The sequence below is a fragment of the Camellia sinensis genome, chromosome 4 (assembly GCF_055761805.1).
Source record: "Camellia sinensis isolate YWXY chromosome 4, ASM5576180v1, whole genome shotgun sequence".
Taxonomy (NCBI): domain Eukaryota; kingdom Viridiplantae; phylum Streptophyta; class Magnoliopsida; order Ericales; family Theaceae; genus Camellia; species Camellia sinensis.
Window position 1 is genome coordinate 46,946,057 of NC_138964.1, and position 15,986 is coordinate 46,962,042.

The following is a 15,986-nucleotide window of genomic DNA, read 5'->3' on the forward strand; positions in this document are numbered from 1 at the left end:
GCCTTTTTCCACATTCAGAGCAGGGTGGTATGGAACCACTTCCCTGACTAGAACTGTTTGTTGACCCTGTATTTTGCTTCTTATTCAATGAACTGTTCCGGCCTTTCTTAAACTTAAAGCCCCGTCTCTTACCGCGCCACTCAGACGCTGGTATTTCAGTCTGTTTCAATGCCTCGATATTCGACTCAGCTATTATTGCTCGGTTAAGAACATCCACATATTTAAACAGTTTCAAGACGTTGATTCGGTCCAGTATTTCGACATTAAGGCTGCCTTCAAACTTCCTGGCCTTTTTGTAATCAGTATCCACCGTGTGTGGTGATATCTGGCGAGTTCAGTGAATTTAGATTCATATTCTGCTACTGACATGGTGCCCTGTTTCAACTGTTCAAACTCAGTCACTTTGCGGTCTCGGACACACTGGGAAAGTATTTTTCAAAGAAGGACTCTTTAAACTGAGCCCAAGTCATGACAGTATTTGCATCACGGACAAGCATTCACCACCGCCTAGCTTCTTCTTGTATAGTGAAGGTAGCCAGTAACACCTTGTGTGCCTCTAAACACGGAAACACTTCAAATAATTTCTCAGTTTCGAGAACCCATGTTTCGGCCTTTAGTGGTTTAAGGCCTCCTTAGAATGATGGTGGTTTTATTTTGCTGAACTTCTGTGTCAAAGCAATTATATCATCATTAACATTTTATTCGGGTTGTACTGGAGGAGGTGAGGGCTGTTGGTTCTGCTATTGCCTTAGAGCTTCGATCAACAGTTCAATTGTTCTTTCTAACCTTGTCATTCTGGCCTCAGATGATTCAGATTCATCGGCATTCCTTGCATTATCCATTTCACTATATGCAATACAGTACTCATAAACATAGGATTTACTTACTTAAACACATTAGCACATTAGCACATATGTTCATGTCATGGCCACACACACTTTTTCAATGCTCATGCAATGCCCTATTCACTTTTCTAGGACATCTTATAGCTCATTTGGACACGTGTGTACGGTATAACTCGTGCTTTGATATCGCTCTGATACCACTCTGTCATGACCCAAACCCGCCTCTATGGGTTTAGCATCACAACCGGCTAGTAATCCGTGATTACCGAAGGCCTGCTTAACAGTAATGACAGTAATACAGAGTAAAGGGGCTGGCGGAAGCCAAAATAGTAAAAAAAAGATGTCCAATGAGCTGTGACAGTCTGAATGCAAAAAGACTTTTTATAAAAATGCCACATTAATAACCAAAACATATGTACATGCGACATATACACAAACATCCATGTCAGGGACCAAATCCCTAACTATAACTGTACAATCAAGTCTTATACTTCTATTACAAAATAGAAACAGAAGGGTGAATCCGAATACCCCAAAACAGCCATGGCTTGAACGGACATGGAACCTCGAGGCGAGGCACAAAGGTTGGCTTGACAAAACAAGAGCTAACTTGACACTCCTAGCTCCGGTCCGGTGCCTGGACACCTACATATATATATATATATATAAACAACGAGCTAAAGCCCAGTGAATAACAGTTATGTAAAGAGGTTAAGAATGAATGTCCTTTCAGTAATTAAACAGTCATATCAGTCACTTAGAAACCATAGCAGTCATATGTGGTATATCCCATAGCAAAACAGTACAGTAGGTCTTAACAGACCGAACAGTCAGTTGATGGCCATCATAACAGTAACAGTAGTGGTTCCAAATATGGGAACCGATAGAGATCTCTGTGACAGTAGCAATAACAGTACAGTAGCAGTAAATTGTTATGGATGCCACGAATATAGTTTACAAATAGGACAAACATTCATTCATTAAACAATAACGTTTCAGTAAGCAGAACAGTTGATCATTCAGAAAATAATCATAATTGAACATATCTTTACAACATTGTTACTTACAGAGCACTAGGCTATAGACAAGCTAACGAGCGTCCTCGGATGCCAACCCTACAATTGCAGAACGAACACACACTCGGGATTAACAACTTAGCCCCTAATTATACTTGGTGTGGTTCTATAACACTATCCTCATTAAGATGCCTTAAACTTGGCCTAGGAATGCCTAGGATGGGATGAGGATGCAAAAATATACTTTAAAACACTCTTCAGAATTTTTCAGAAAACAGGGGTCTCGCTCGAGCGTGGCTTTCTTCGCTCGAGCGAGCTTGTCAAAACAGTGGGGTCGCTCGAGTGTGGATTTCCTCGCTCGAGCAGTCTGTAAAAATACAAAAAGTGCTAGATGTTGAATGTAATAACCCGACCCTCCCATACGAATCTGATATATGTTCAGTCCTTATTTTGTGCTTTCAAATGCTTACTGTGAACTTCTATAAGAAATTGAGATTATTTAAGTGAATCCTATGATTATGGATGTATATCTGTCTAATAAGGAAAACATCTGTTACAATTATAATGTTTGAACCAGAAATTGAAAGCCTTAGAGGCTTAATTACCATAAATTGATTTTACATTTGAAGTCAGCATGATTTTTAGGTCTTAACAAGATTTTCTGTGAAATTTTGATTAGGAATGATTAAACTGATTGGTTTTCGTCTTATTCACTTTTCTTTTATATATGTAAATATCTATGCTCTTTACCCATTGACTTGGGACTTCATCTCATAAAAATATCCTGAAAAAGAGGCTAGGAAAGGGGAATTAGGGAAAGGAGGAAGTTCTACAAGGAGGAGATTGAAGAATTAAGAGAGAGTGTTAGGGATTGTAAAGCTCAAGGTATGGTTAACTTCTTTCTTGCTTATGGATGAGGAATTCCTTGGGTATTCATGCAACTTAAGGCTTGTGTGTGTGTGTGTGTGTTTATGGCACCTAAAGACTTGAATAAATGTCTTTCTTTATGTTGTAGTTGTGTTAATGTGAACCATGTAAAGGAAATTACATTTCATTCTCCTTGATATGCTTGAGCTCAATTGTTGAATAAATGGTTAAGTGTATACATATCTATGGGTGTGTAAAGAGGGAATTGAGTTGTGTTTATGAATCCTAAGAATTAATGGAAATAACATGGAATTGAGTTATGTTGTGAATTTTAAGAAGTAGAGATCTAATTTAGTTGGATTGTTATGTGTTATGCATCCTATTAACATGTTTTGAGAACCCCCTTGAAGCCTTATAAACTTACCAAAAAATGGGATTTTGCTGAAAATTTTGGACAGGAATTATGCAGAATCGCCGCACGTATGGGGGTCATGGCCGCACGTGCGGGAAATGAAGGATTTTGGCACTTTGGGTTCTGTCTAAAAAGCGCGTGCGGGGCATTACTGCCGCACATGTGGGAGTCTTTGCCGCACGTGCGGGGCTCACAGCCGCACGTGCGGCCCATGCTGAGAAAAATTGTTTGCTCCGTTTTGCGTGTTGGACCCTCGGATATTTTTAGAATTTGTAATTTATGCCTATTAATGTGTGTAAAATTCATTTGATATTCAACAAAGAGAATGAACTAATTTGCAAGGTATGAATGTGTGCAGGACACACTCCGGGAGGAACTAGCACGTCGTCACAACACTGTGAGTAGTAGTACGCTTTACTACAGCTAATGTTTTCCATTAGCATTCTGTTAATTCTGTTAATTATGTAACTACGTGAATGATTCAAAGAATGAGAATAATTAATGGGAAGGATGAAACTACTTGCATACGACTACGGAATTTTGTAAGACGCTGAAATCAGTTTGCTCTGAAGATATCTGGGCCTATGGCCATTCCGTTTAAGTTGTTATGGTATGAAACAAAGTGCTACACGGAACTAAGTGCTACGATGTGAGTCACCTCTAGAATCCGTGTGAAACACCTCTTGGGTTCATACATGCATGTTCAAGGGCTCAATGCCAACATGTTTAAGGGCTTAATGCCAATATGTTCAAGGACTTATTGCCACTCCGTTCAAGGGCTTAAAGCCATTATGTTTCAAGATTGGGCCCAAGGCCGTTCTAAAATTAATACAGAATCAGATTAAACATGTATTCTCTGCATTTACATACGCATTGATTTGTATTATGATTTAAGTTGAACATCAGCTTATAAAAGTATTACTATTCACTGAGCTTGGCTCACCCTGTGTTATGTCTGTTTCTGTAGGTAACCAACCAAGTGGTCAGTCCTAATCCATGACACTCGTCCTCTTTTGTCAACCTTTATGTGTCCAGGCCCTAGATGAAGCCACTCATATTTTTGTGAAGTTTTGGCGAACTTTTGGCATTGCACTTTAATTATTGGCCTAAGGTTGAAATGTGTATAACACTTTCTTCCACAATGTTTTTTTTTTTGTTATACGCCCAATCATAGGGCTGGGCCTGTATATGTATATGTATAGAACCAATGCTCAAATGTATGTTTTGGATTTTATTTGTCTGTTATGACGTTCATGATCCTGGCATAGTAGTAGTAGTAGTAGTAGTAGCTCAATGGAGTTTGTTCTGTTATTTTTTTTTGATATTTAATGCTTCCGTTAAGGCCACGTACATTATGTATATCAGGTTAGATGTCCGTTTCTGAATAGATCATGCCCAAACTTTTAGGGGCGAGTTTGGGGCGTGACATTGAAAATCCCCGCTCGATGCTCGCTCGAGCGTAAGACACATCCTTCACTCGAGCGTAGGTCTCATCGCTCGAGCGTGCGTCTACGTGCACCAAAAATCTGAGAGCTTGCAATCTACGCTCGAGCGAGCATTCCTTCGCTCGAGCGGAGCTCTGAACAAAAGACGGTCGCTCGAGCGTGAAAGCCAAAATTTGAAATTTCCAGTTTGCCACCCAAGCTCAAACCAAGCATTCAACACCTCAAAACTCAACTTTTTGGGCCAATTTTCTGGAAAACTCTTGGAAACCAACAACATAACATGTTTTGAAGATCAATTTGTAAAATCAAAGCCCAAGGGTGAGTCAATTGAACACCATTTCAAAGAAGTTTTTCATGAATTATGTAAAAACATAACATGCTTGAACTCTTATGAACTCTAGTGCTCTAAAACTTGATCAAATGTAAGATTAAGCTCAAAACTATGGTGAATTCATGGACTACAACTAAAATATGGACATGCATGTTGAAATTCTCATGAAAACAACCTCAAATTCCAAGGATATGTACATGCATGCATGAATGGACTCTTAATTCAACACTTTAAACCAATTCTTGACTCTAACCTCCAATAATCCCATGAACCATGCAAGAATAACTCAAATGTACAAATGAGAGGATGAAATCTCTACCTTAGGTCTTAAATTCAAAGTATACAAGCTCAATTTTGCAAATTCCCTTCAAATCTTCTAAGTTTCCAAGCAAAACTTTTGATGAAACCAATTTCTCCTACTCTCCCTCTCTCTCTTTCGGTTGGGTCTAAGAAAATGGCTGAATAATGGTGCATCAAATGATATGAATTGAGTTCCAAACAATGGTACAAAAAGTGGCCCACTAATGGCAATATGGTAATAACACAATCTAATGTAATTTAATGTTATTTAATCTAATTTAATCATTCCAAATCGAATTTTAATTAAACCTACCATAAAATCACATAAATTCTAATTAGCATAAAATACCGAACAATTTCTGAATCGGTCGCCGATAAGGCTTTCAATTCGCAGTTCAAAGATAAAACGTGAACAAATCATTTAATGACTAATAGATAGAAATGCAATTAAACAACATACTTATGCATTCAGTTCAGAATTTCAGTCTGTTCAATTACTTATCATGCTCAATCAGAGATTAGCACTAATCAGAGGTGAGGGTTGTCACAATATGAGAGAAGTTATTTGGTAGTACTGGCATGGTGATGTGGTGTTTTTTAAATTTTTTGTATAGAAGGTGGAATTCATGATTTTATGTTGAGTAATTACGAAATAGTAAGGGATATGATGTATGATGATTATTGAGAAGCATAGATAGGCAGCACCCATGAAGTATCAAATAATTTTTCCAAATATGGGATCTAATCAACTATGCTGTCTCATAATCAACTCTTAAATGTTCCTTTAGGAGAGGAGGAAAAAAAAAAAAAGTTCATAAATTGATGTAGCTTCCATTATCATATCAATTTTTTAAATTTTTGACTAAATAAAGCATACAAGATGAACAACTTACATCTCTAAAATTAGATTTGTAATAGACCCCAAAGGTCCAAACAATATCTTCTAATCCAAAAATTGGACTGGAGAGAATTTTTCCTTGCTCCAACTTTTTTTAAAGTCCATTTTATCTATGGTTTCTCACTTACTAACTACTTGCCCTATAAGTGAATTTAAAAAGAGAAATGTTATATATTACATATTATCTATTATCATTTTGTATTGCCAATTACTTATTAATAGTTACTTTATTTGAAAATAATTATTAAAAAATTAATATAAACAAATGATACCTTTTAAAAAGAGAAACGTTATATCTTGCAGATTATCTATTAGTATCATTTTGTGTTGCCAAATACTTATTAATAGACACTTTATTTGAAGATAATTATTAAGAAATTAATATAAACAAATGATACCTTGTCATGTATCTTGGCTGGTGATATAAAAATATGAAAAAAAAAAGAAAAGAACAAGTGATATGTAGTGATCCTTATTTAAAAAAGTTGCTAGTAATTCACACAATTTTTAAGAAAATGCTAGTATGCACTCACCTTTTTGTCATAACAAAATTACGATTTCCTACAACAAAAGTCACATAATTTGTGGTGAGTGTCTTATGTCATTTTGTCTAAAATTTATGAATAAACAAATTTATGATATACATTCAAAAGTCAAAATTATATATTATTATGATTATATTATGAACGGTGTAGTGTAAATGTTACAAATTATTTATGGTAAGAAATGTTACGAATCAATTCAGTGATAAAAATTACAATATGCTCCAATCTTTATTACAAAATATTATAATTATATTATATATATTATGTTGTGATATATTCTCTTTTTAAGTATATACACCGTAGATGTCTCAAATTTTTAATTCATATATCAATTTAAGCTGTTGATTATGATCAACATTTATGGCGTGAACACGCATTATGGGTCCAGCTCTGCAGACATCAATGAAGACTGACCAGTCAAAGTCACCTACATTTGCCTATAAAGCATTTGGCCTCTCCCCTGTTAATAGTCAGCAAGCATTACAAGCAAAGATGGTCTCTAACAATCAACTCTTTCACCTCTCTTTGTTTCTTTGTTTTTCCCAGATTACTTGTTTGCATGCCCAACTCTGCACTCAAGAACAGAGCTCTGCATTGCTCCAATTTAAGCAACAATTTTCCTTCGATAAATCTGCTTCCGATCATTGTTATTCTGTCGGAATCCATTCTTACCCGAAGATGGAGTCGTGGAAGGAGGGTTCTGATTGTTGCTCATGGGATGGGGTCGAGTGTGACAACAACACAAGTCAAGTAATTGGCCTCGACCTCACTTGCAGCTGGCTCAACGGCACCATCCACCCCAATACCACCATCTTCTACTACTTTCCTCATCTCCAAAGGCTCAGCCTTGCTTTCAATGACTTTGGCAAGTCTCGAATCTCATCTGAATTTCGTCGATTAACCAGATTGACACACCTCAACCTCTCTGCCTCTGTTTTTTCTGGCAAAGTTCCTATAGAAGTCTCCTTCCTGAGCAAATTGATCTCGCTTGATCTCTCTGGAAATTATGATTTGAGGTTGGAAGAACCGGGATTTGAATTACTAGTTCAAAACTTGACCAAGGTAAGAGAACTTAATCTTGGAGATGTAAACATATCTTCAGTGGTTTCGAATTCCTTGCTCAATCTGACTTCTTTAACACTTCTCGATCTTAGTTCGTGTGGATTGCTTGGAAAATTTCCTGACGGAGTATTCCATTTACCACATCTGATTGAGCTGCATATATCGTATAATCTTGCTCTCACTGGTTATTTTCCCGAGTTTATAAACTCGAGCAGTCCTCTCCAGCACTTGCGGCTTATAAGCACTAATTTCTCTGGAGAACTACCCGACTCAATTGGGAATTTGAAGTCCTTGAAAACGTTGTATGCCGCTGGTTGTAAATTTTATGGATCCATCCCGACGTCGCTCGGAAACCTTACGGAACTGACTCGTTTAGCCATCTCATCTAACAATTTCACTGGCATGCTCCCATCTTCACTTTCAAACCTTGGAAATCTCGTCAAATTGGGAGTTCAGTGTAATAATTTTGAAGGTAAAATCGCAGATTTTTTACCTAATGCAAAAAGTCTTATGTATTTATATGTTGGTTCAAATAACTTCAGCGGTCCATTCCCATCATTGGTTGCAAACCTAACATCACTTGTTGAGTTAGATTTGTCGAATAATCAGCTAACAGGACCTCTTCCATCTTGGGTCTTTAGCTTACCAGCATTGTGTTACTTCAACCTCAGTAACAACAAATTGACTGGTCATGTAAAAGAGTTCAAATCCACTGATTTAATTGCTATTGATTTGAGCAATAACAGCCTATATGGTAGGTTTCCAAGTTCAACCTTCAAACTCGTGAACCTTACTAGTCTCATTCTTTCATCAAATAACTTCAGTGGTGAGCTAGACATGCTCTGTCATGCAGTTTCCCTTCGATTACTTGTCCTGTCTAGTAATAGCTTTAATGGTTCTATTCCACAATGTTTAGGAAACTTCAGCACATATTTCTCTGTGCTCGATCTGCGGAAGAATAATTTTTCTGGCACCATTCCTAATACATTTGTAAAGGGAAATTCCTTCGAAATTATCAACCTTAATGGAAATGGATTTGAGGGTACAGTACCAAAATCTTTAGTCAATTGCAAAATGCTACGAGTGGTAGATCTTGGATGTAACAAGTTCTTTGACAAATTTCCATTTTGGTTGGAAAAACTACGTTGGTTGCAAGTTCTAATTTTGAGTTCTAACAAATTCCATGGACCTATGCCAGCTTCCAAAGCCAAATTTCCCTTCCTTAACTTGAGAGTTATGGATTTGTCAGACAATTATTTTACTGGTCCACTGCCAAAAACATATTTCAAGAATTTCAATGCAATGATGAATGTCATAGAAGCCAATTTTAAATTGCAATACATAGAGAAGTCCGTTGTTGGTTCTATGTATCTGTATGCATATCATTATCATGATTGTTTGACTATGGTAATCAAAGGATCAACCATAGAAATGGCAAAAGTCCTAACCATTTTCACTGTAATTGATTTGTCAAAAAACAATTTCGAAGGTCAGATTCCACAGATCATTGGAAAGTTAAATTCAATCCGAGGGCTCAACTTATCTCACAATAGCCTTACAGGTCATATACCAACATCTCTTGCTAATTTGGCAATGCTCGAATGGTTAGACCTCTCTTCCAACAAACTCACTGGAGAGATCCCTCGACAATTAAATAATTTGAAATCCCTTGCAGTCTTCAACCTTTCGCAAAATCAACTAATAGGACCGATACCACAAGGCAACCAATTTGATACATTTTTAGATGATTCCTATATTGGTAACTTGGCATTATGTGGACCTCCATTGTCAAATACATGCAGCGACCCTAGGCCACCACAACAAGAAGATGATACGTATTCTTCAAGTGGATTCAATTGGTATGTCATATTGCCGGGTTATGGATGTGGGCTGGTATGGGGACTTGTTATGGGATATGTTATGTTCTCTAAAGGAAAACCTCAATGGCTTGTGAGGATTATTGAAGGTGAACGAAACGAAAGCAGAAAGAGATTTAAAAAGCATGCTCACAGAAACAGAGGAAGGTGAAATTAGCCAATGCAAGTGGTGTCCTTTGGTAAGTACTACAATGATTTTCTGTATTCTTTTGCTTGATCATGAAAAACTATGGCTTGGTTATGGTTAGCAATTTATTTGTATCATACATAATAAAGCTAGTTTATTTCCTTTGATGTTTATGCAAAGCACTTGATTGGAAATCATCATGCGAAAAATTAAAAAAATAAAATCATGGACGTAATAAATGAGTAGTGAAAATAAAGGTTTGTTATTCACTCTAATAGCTGCAATTGAAAAAGGTATAAGACCTGGACACCTTTTTAATAGTTTTTTTTTTTTTTTGAAATTTACATTAATACCCTAAACTATAGATACTTTTTCTGTTTTTTTTTTTTTTAAATGATTGCTGTTAGACACCCCAAAAATTCTACCAAAAATTCTACCAAATGTCTCACATTCTACACCCATGTGAGACATTTGGTAGAACTTTTGGTAGAATTTTTGGAGTCTCTAACATTTTTGCTTTTAAATTATTAATTGCATCTATTTAGTCTTTATTGTTCATGATTTCAGTTCATATGGTCTGATTGGAGACAATTTATCAAATCATTAATGCTAAAAATCTAATCTAATGGTTAAAAAAATAATTTTATAATTTAGAAAACCAAACACCCACATTTCTCTCTACTTCAAATAATGAATAAGAAAATGAGTGTTTGGTTAGGTGAATTTACATTGACCTCTCCTAATTATAGTGGGTTAACACTTAGCTTATTTTTATCAGTAATTTATTAGTTACAAGAATTTCATTTTATGCCTATTTCAGTTATCTTGGTATTGTTTGAATGATGTGTGTCTGCATGTGTGATACTGATCTCGCCACCATCACCATGTGATCTTCAGGTTTTATTGATATGGAATGGACATGTTTGATAGTGGTATATTAGGATTTTGGCCAATGTAAATGTCACTTGTGCAACTGTCAATGATATGAGTATGCATGTGGTATGTGCAGTGGCTTGCAGTTGTGGAACTTGGACTTTTAAAAGGCCGCCATCCTCTTTTGAAAGATGTCAATGTTACCCTCAATCCTTCAAAAGGTTTAGCATGGGTGGAAGCCACATCATCTGATAAAAGTGGTAGACTAAACAAACTCCTGAATCTTTCCCAGTCAAATGTTTTAAATGGGTTTTCTTCATATCCTTTAGAGGAGAGGCTTGGAGAAAGTGATATCTCAGCTAGCATCAGTTCAAGATTCAGACGTGATTCTTGTGAATCCTGAAATTGAAGATAGCGGATTGCAACAAAAGAGCAATGGTACATTAGAGCAGGCTTGCTCTGTTGATGCAGTATTAGTCAAAGACGAAGGCAATCCTATAGATCATGAAAGAGGCCAAACTGCACAAGTGGCTATGAATATGCTTGATGTGACCATGACTGGTACTCTGACTGAAGAACAGAAGCAGAAGGTATTGCTTTATTTATTAGTTGCATACTGGTCTTCAATATATTGTATTTCAGTTAATAATGGTTAGTTTTACATGCTCTGTATTTCCTTTTGTTCTAATTCAAGTTTACTTATTGCAAAATTCACTTCCTCAAACATTCAGAAACTTCTAGAAGTTCCTGCCAAAGATGTCTTTGATTGCATCAGATTTCAGTTTCCTTCCTGATGTGAAAGTACCAGGTGAAAGAGCTGCATTGGTTTCAACCAAGGTACATTCTTTCCATGTCTTTGTGTAATTTTGGTGTATTGCCTCATGTTTATTTTTATTTGTTTTTAAATTTTGAATGCTTGCCCCAAATAATCTAACATAAGTGTCCTGCATGGTGAATGCAACAGTGTAATTCAATTAGGACTTAATGCTGTCACATTAATATGAAAACATGTAAGATGCTGCTCCATAACAAATAGAAGGGTGCAATGTTCAAGTTTGTGCCCTTTATGTGCCCATGTGACCTTTTGATTGCTAGGTGGTACTTGATGAACCAGTAATGAAGTCATCCAAATCATCTCATTTGACCATTGACAATTTGCTTAGTTTATCATTTTTAAATTGTAGGTAAGCTTGTCAAATATGACTAACAGTCTGACAAGTTCTTGTGCCATTGTTTAACTTCTTTCTCTGCAGAAAAATGGCAACAGTTCATATTACAGCAGTTATTTAAATGCAAAGGTACAACTCTATCTCCTCTGTGTGTGTGTGTGTGTGTGTGTGTGAGAGAGAGAGAGAGAGAGAGAGAGAGAGAGAGAGAGAGATGTACTGAATACTTAAGCTTTTCATTTTGCAGCTAGCTATTAGTTTCTGACAAGTTCAAAACTCCACTAGCAGTTAGTTTTGTTCTAACTTTGCCCATTCTCATTGAGATACTTAAAATGCTCGTTCTTCCTAGCATATCAATATCACTTATGGCTTTGTTTCCAGCTTTTTTTTTTGGTTTAATCAACTACAAAAATTAAATAAAAGAGTATATCATGGTTCAAACTATCACTTGAGTATGCCATTTTCATACTCTAATCATAGTAGTAGAAAAATCCATCAAGACATTCCACGTGGTACATTTCATGAGAAAAATTCCTATAATATCAATGTTCAAAATTTATGTAATTGCGTTTGAAACTTTCAATAACTACAAGTTTTGTTGCACCTTGAAAACTGAAACTGAGCCATCATATTTCGTTAAAATTATTCATTCAACCATTTTTCTCAACTGTGTGGTAAATTCTAAGATGGAAATTGAGAAAGTTCTCTGACAACTTCGTAATTTAAATGTAAAAAATATTAAACCTACATGGAATCAAAATTAAAAAAAATAGGATTGTAGATAATTGTATTAACAATGCAAAAGAAGGACTGATGGATACATTTTCCTAATTTCCATTGCAGGGTGATGCTGATATCTTTTTCCCAACAGACTTTTGGCTTTTGGAACGTATTGATCATTACTGCTAGGTGTATGCTGTTGCCTCATTTTCCCAAAATTGACTGTTACATTTCAATGATATTTGCATTTGAAACTGAGGTTCACAATATTATCATAATCTACTTTGTGTAAAACATATTAAACAATGTAATTTTTCAAAAAAAAGGAAAAAAAAAAAAAAAAAAAAAAAAAAAAAAGGCATGGACAAACAAACTTGTTGGTGCCTTTGTTGTTGCGTGGTAGCTTTTGCTGACAGTATTAAAATTGGGTTGTTCTTTCTGTTATACTGCTTTGCATATTGGGTTATTGTTAATTGCTAAAAGAAATGGTGGAAAAAAGTTATAAACGGCAATTATTGATAAATAGGGAACACTAACATTTTAGTTATTATTATTGTCTTAGTGATTGCTGTTATGTCATATGTTTCATTTCATTTAATAGTGCTTGGTATCAGTTCTTCGACTTTGCCTTTTAGCTAGCCTTTTCTATCTTGTGGATTTATTCATATTCAACGCTGAGCATCTATCATGTCCTTCAAATTTCTTCAATGCAAAAAATTTAAATTGATTCTTTTGAATGTGCAGTGTAGAGATGCTTGTCAATATGGGCATTCCTTGGGTCATTCTGAGAGGAGGGCTCTTGTTAAATGAATCAAATGAGGTAACCCTTGTTTCATTCATGGTGCAACGATTATTCGTTTATGATGATGCCAACTGTGTTGTTGATTATTATTTCACGTGTTCATAATTTGGGACATTTTCATTTCAGTTTGTTGGAGATAAGGTTGCATATGCTCTTTCTCAAGGTTTGAAGGTAATTGCTTGTATTGGAGAGACTCTTGAGCAGCGAGAATCAGGATCTACCAAGGATGTTGTTGCTGCGCAAACTAAGGCAATTTCAGGTACTTATTTCAATGCTGTTTATAAAAACTTAAGCAGCATACTTTAAAACACTTTTGTATATTGTCTATTTGTGGATATCAGTTGCCTCTCTTGTTTTCTTGTGAAATAAGCTTATGAATGCACACTACCACTCTTTTTGCTCGGACCTGTAGCCTTGCATGCGTGGGTTAAGGTTCCTCTTTATTTCTGATGCTAATACTTCCATAACTTGATTTGCCACAAGGTTCCTAGAATCTGAGTCAATGGGTTTTTGGTTTTCTAAATGAAGCTGACCTGAATGTTAAGTTATTTTACTTCTCTCTTATGTAGAGTAGAACTATAGGGGATTCGCTCTAAAATTTTTAGAACAACTTGTTCACCTTATGGTTGAATCATCTGAGAAAAATGGAACGAACTAGGGGCTAGGGTTTATATTCAGCTGAGAATTGGCCTCCTACTAATGCACGATAAAACCTATCTCTGCAGTAGACTGGCCTTCCATCAGCAGCTTCAGCAGCAGCTGCTGCTAGATCATTATCAGACTTCACCTCCACTGGCAATCTTAGCAGCTCATCTTTTCTATATATTTACATAGACATAGCAATGGCAAAATAAAAGTAACATCAGTAAAAATTGCCAACATCTTTTCTATATATTTACATAGACATAGCAATGGCAAAATAAAAGTAACATCAGTAAAAATTGCCAAATTAGATTGGGATTTTGAGATGGACAACCTTTCAATGTTGCTTGAGCCTTGTTACCTGTACCAGTTTGGCTATTTCTGATCTGTTGAGAGAGTTCAACTGAATTTTGAGATGGACAACCTTTCAATGTTGCTTGAGCCTTCTTGTTAAAGCCCATCGGGAATCATGATTTCTGCTAAACCCCAAATCCTCTTGATGTTAAGACTTTTATGAGACACAATTCTCCAAATAGTAGGTTTATTCAATATCGCCACTAATTACAAGTGCAAACCCTATGAATAATAATACAGTGCAGAGATAGGAAGGGGGTAATACCAGGAAGGAGGTGAAGACAGCAAAGAAGGCCCCAAATCCAAGAATAACAGAGTACCCAACACCTTGATTTAAAACTGCTTTCCCTCCAAAGAAACTGCTGTCTCACACAACTGTCCCCCGTGCTTCAGTAATACTTGGTGGTGAACTCAAATGGCGGGCAATTTGGCAGAGAAGAAGCCATGAAGCCACTGCTCTTCTCCAACTTCAACTGTTAGAGTCTGGCACTCTGTTTGTGTGGGAATTTGTATACACATAGAGGAACTGAATTGCTTTATTTCCAGAATGCTGCTCTGGCTTTGGATTCTTCATCCCTGGACATTGATCAAGTAGAAAATCTCATTAAATTTTGTCCTACAAAAGAAGAAATGACAATGCTGAAGGTACACTCCCATGCGCCCCCCCCCCCCCTCTCTCTCTCTCTCTCTCTCTCTCTCAATTTGTTGGGTTTTAGAGTGCATTGAACCAAGGCACTTCTTGAGGTATTATTCTGTGAGATTGAAGTATGTTATGATCTGTAATATTTTGTTTGGTGGAAAGCTTTTGGCATTGATGTCCTCCTTTGTATTTCAGGATCTACCATAGGATTCAAATTGATGTCCTCCTTTGCAAGGAACAATAAAATGACATTGATGCATTACTGTCCCAAGTATGTCAATTGCTTTCCTGTCTTCATTAGCTCATTGCCGAGAAGATGCCAGAGTTGCTGGGTTTTGATAAGGATCTCGTTCATTTGGAAGCAGCCCCTAAGGTTTGCATTTTTCTTAATGTAATATGTGAATGGGGTGTCTGTAGTTCATTTGTACAATTTATTGCTTGTTCCATCTGCATATCAAATGGCCAGATCCAATTGAAGTCTTTAGCTGAAGAAATGCAAGCTGTGAGTAAAGGTCTTGAAAAGGTTGAGCATGAACTCACTGCTTCAGAGAATGATGGTGCCATCTCTGCAGGCTTCCAAAAAGTAGGGGACATAGGTTACTCTTTTTTTTTTTTAATTTTTTTTTATTTATTTATCTTTTATTATAGATGTACATAATTCTAGTTTCACGACAAAACTGGTGTATGTTTGTTGACAGTGATGTTGAGATACAAAATAAAGGGAATTTGCCAATACTGAAATTTTAATCTTAGTGGAAAATTCAGCAGTAAATTTGGTTTGATTTTTCTTTTGTTAAAATCTGCAAGTTCTTGCTTAGTTAAGTATACTGACACATTTATCTTGTAGGGAAGAAGTGCAGATTCATTGTCTCAGTATTTTAGAGATGTATCTGTATGTAGGTTAGATTAGATGATGGAAGTGAAAATGCTAACATATTTCATTGCATGAGTCTAGCTAACTTGGTCAAGAGCCAAATTTAATTGAAATATTTTCAACAGTGTTACCAAAAAATGCTAATGCCTTGGAGATTTAGGACTTTAAGTTTATAAGCAAATTGCTTGGT

At 36.2% G+C, this 15,986-nt stretch overlaps 1 protein-coding gene across 25 annotated transcripts; it reads left to right on the forward strand.

The window, feature by feature from the left end:
• Positions 1–7,104: 7,104 nt before the first annotated feature.
• Positions 7,105–15,694, forward strand: LOC114258211 (triosephosphate isomerase, cytosolic). Of its 25 annotated transcripts, none has more exons than XM_082924778.1 (10): positions 7,105–9,777; positions 10,735–11,188; positions 11,330–11,435; positions 11,852–11,896; positions 12,608–12,675; positions 13,229–13,304; positions 13,413–13,545; positions 14,523–15,026; positions 15,118–15,295; positions 15,389–15,694. In XM_082924778.1, the coding sequence occupies exon 1, from the start codon at positions 7,152–7,154 to the stop codon at positions 9,747–9,749; it is 2,598 nt and encodes an 865-aa protein (XP_082780904.1). In that variant the 5' UTR covers positions 7,105–7,151; the 3' UTR covers positions 9,750–9,777; positions 10,735–11,188; positions 11,330–11,435; positions 11,852–11,896; positions 12,608–12,675; positions 13,229–13,304; positions 13,413–13,545; positions 14,523–15,026; positions 15,118–15,295; positions 15,389–15,694. The 25 variants fall into 25 exon arrangements, with proteins under 25 accessions (XP_082780904.1, XP_082780898.1, XP_082780908.1 ...); XM_082924772.1 differs by having other exon boundaries at positions 14,523–14,927; XM_082924782.1 differs by having other exon boundaries at positions 14,829–14,927.
• Positions 15,695–15,986: the final 292 nt, after the last annotated feature.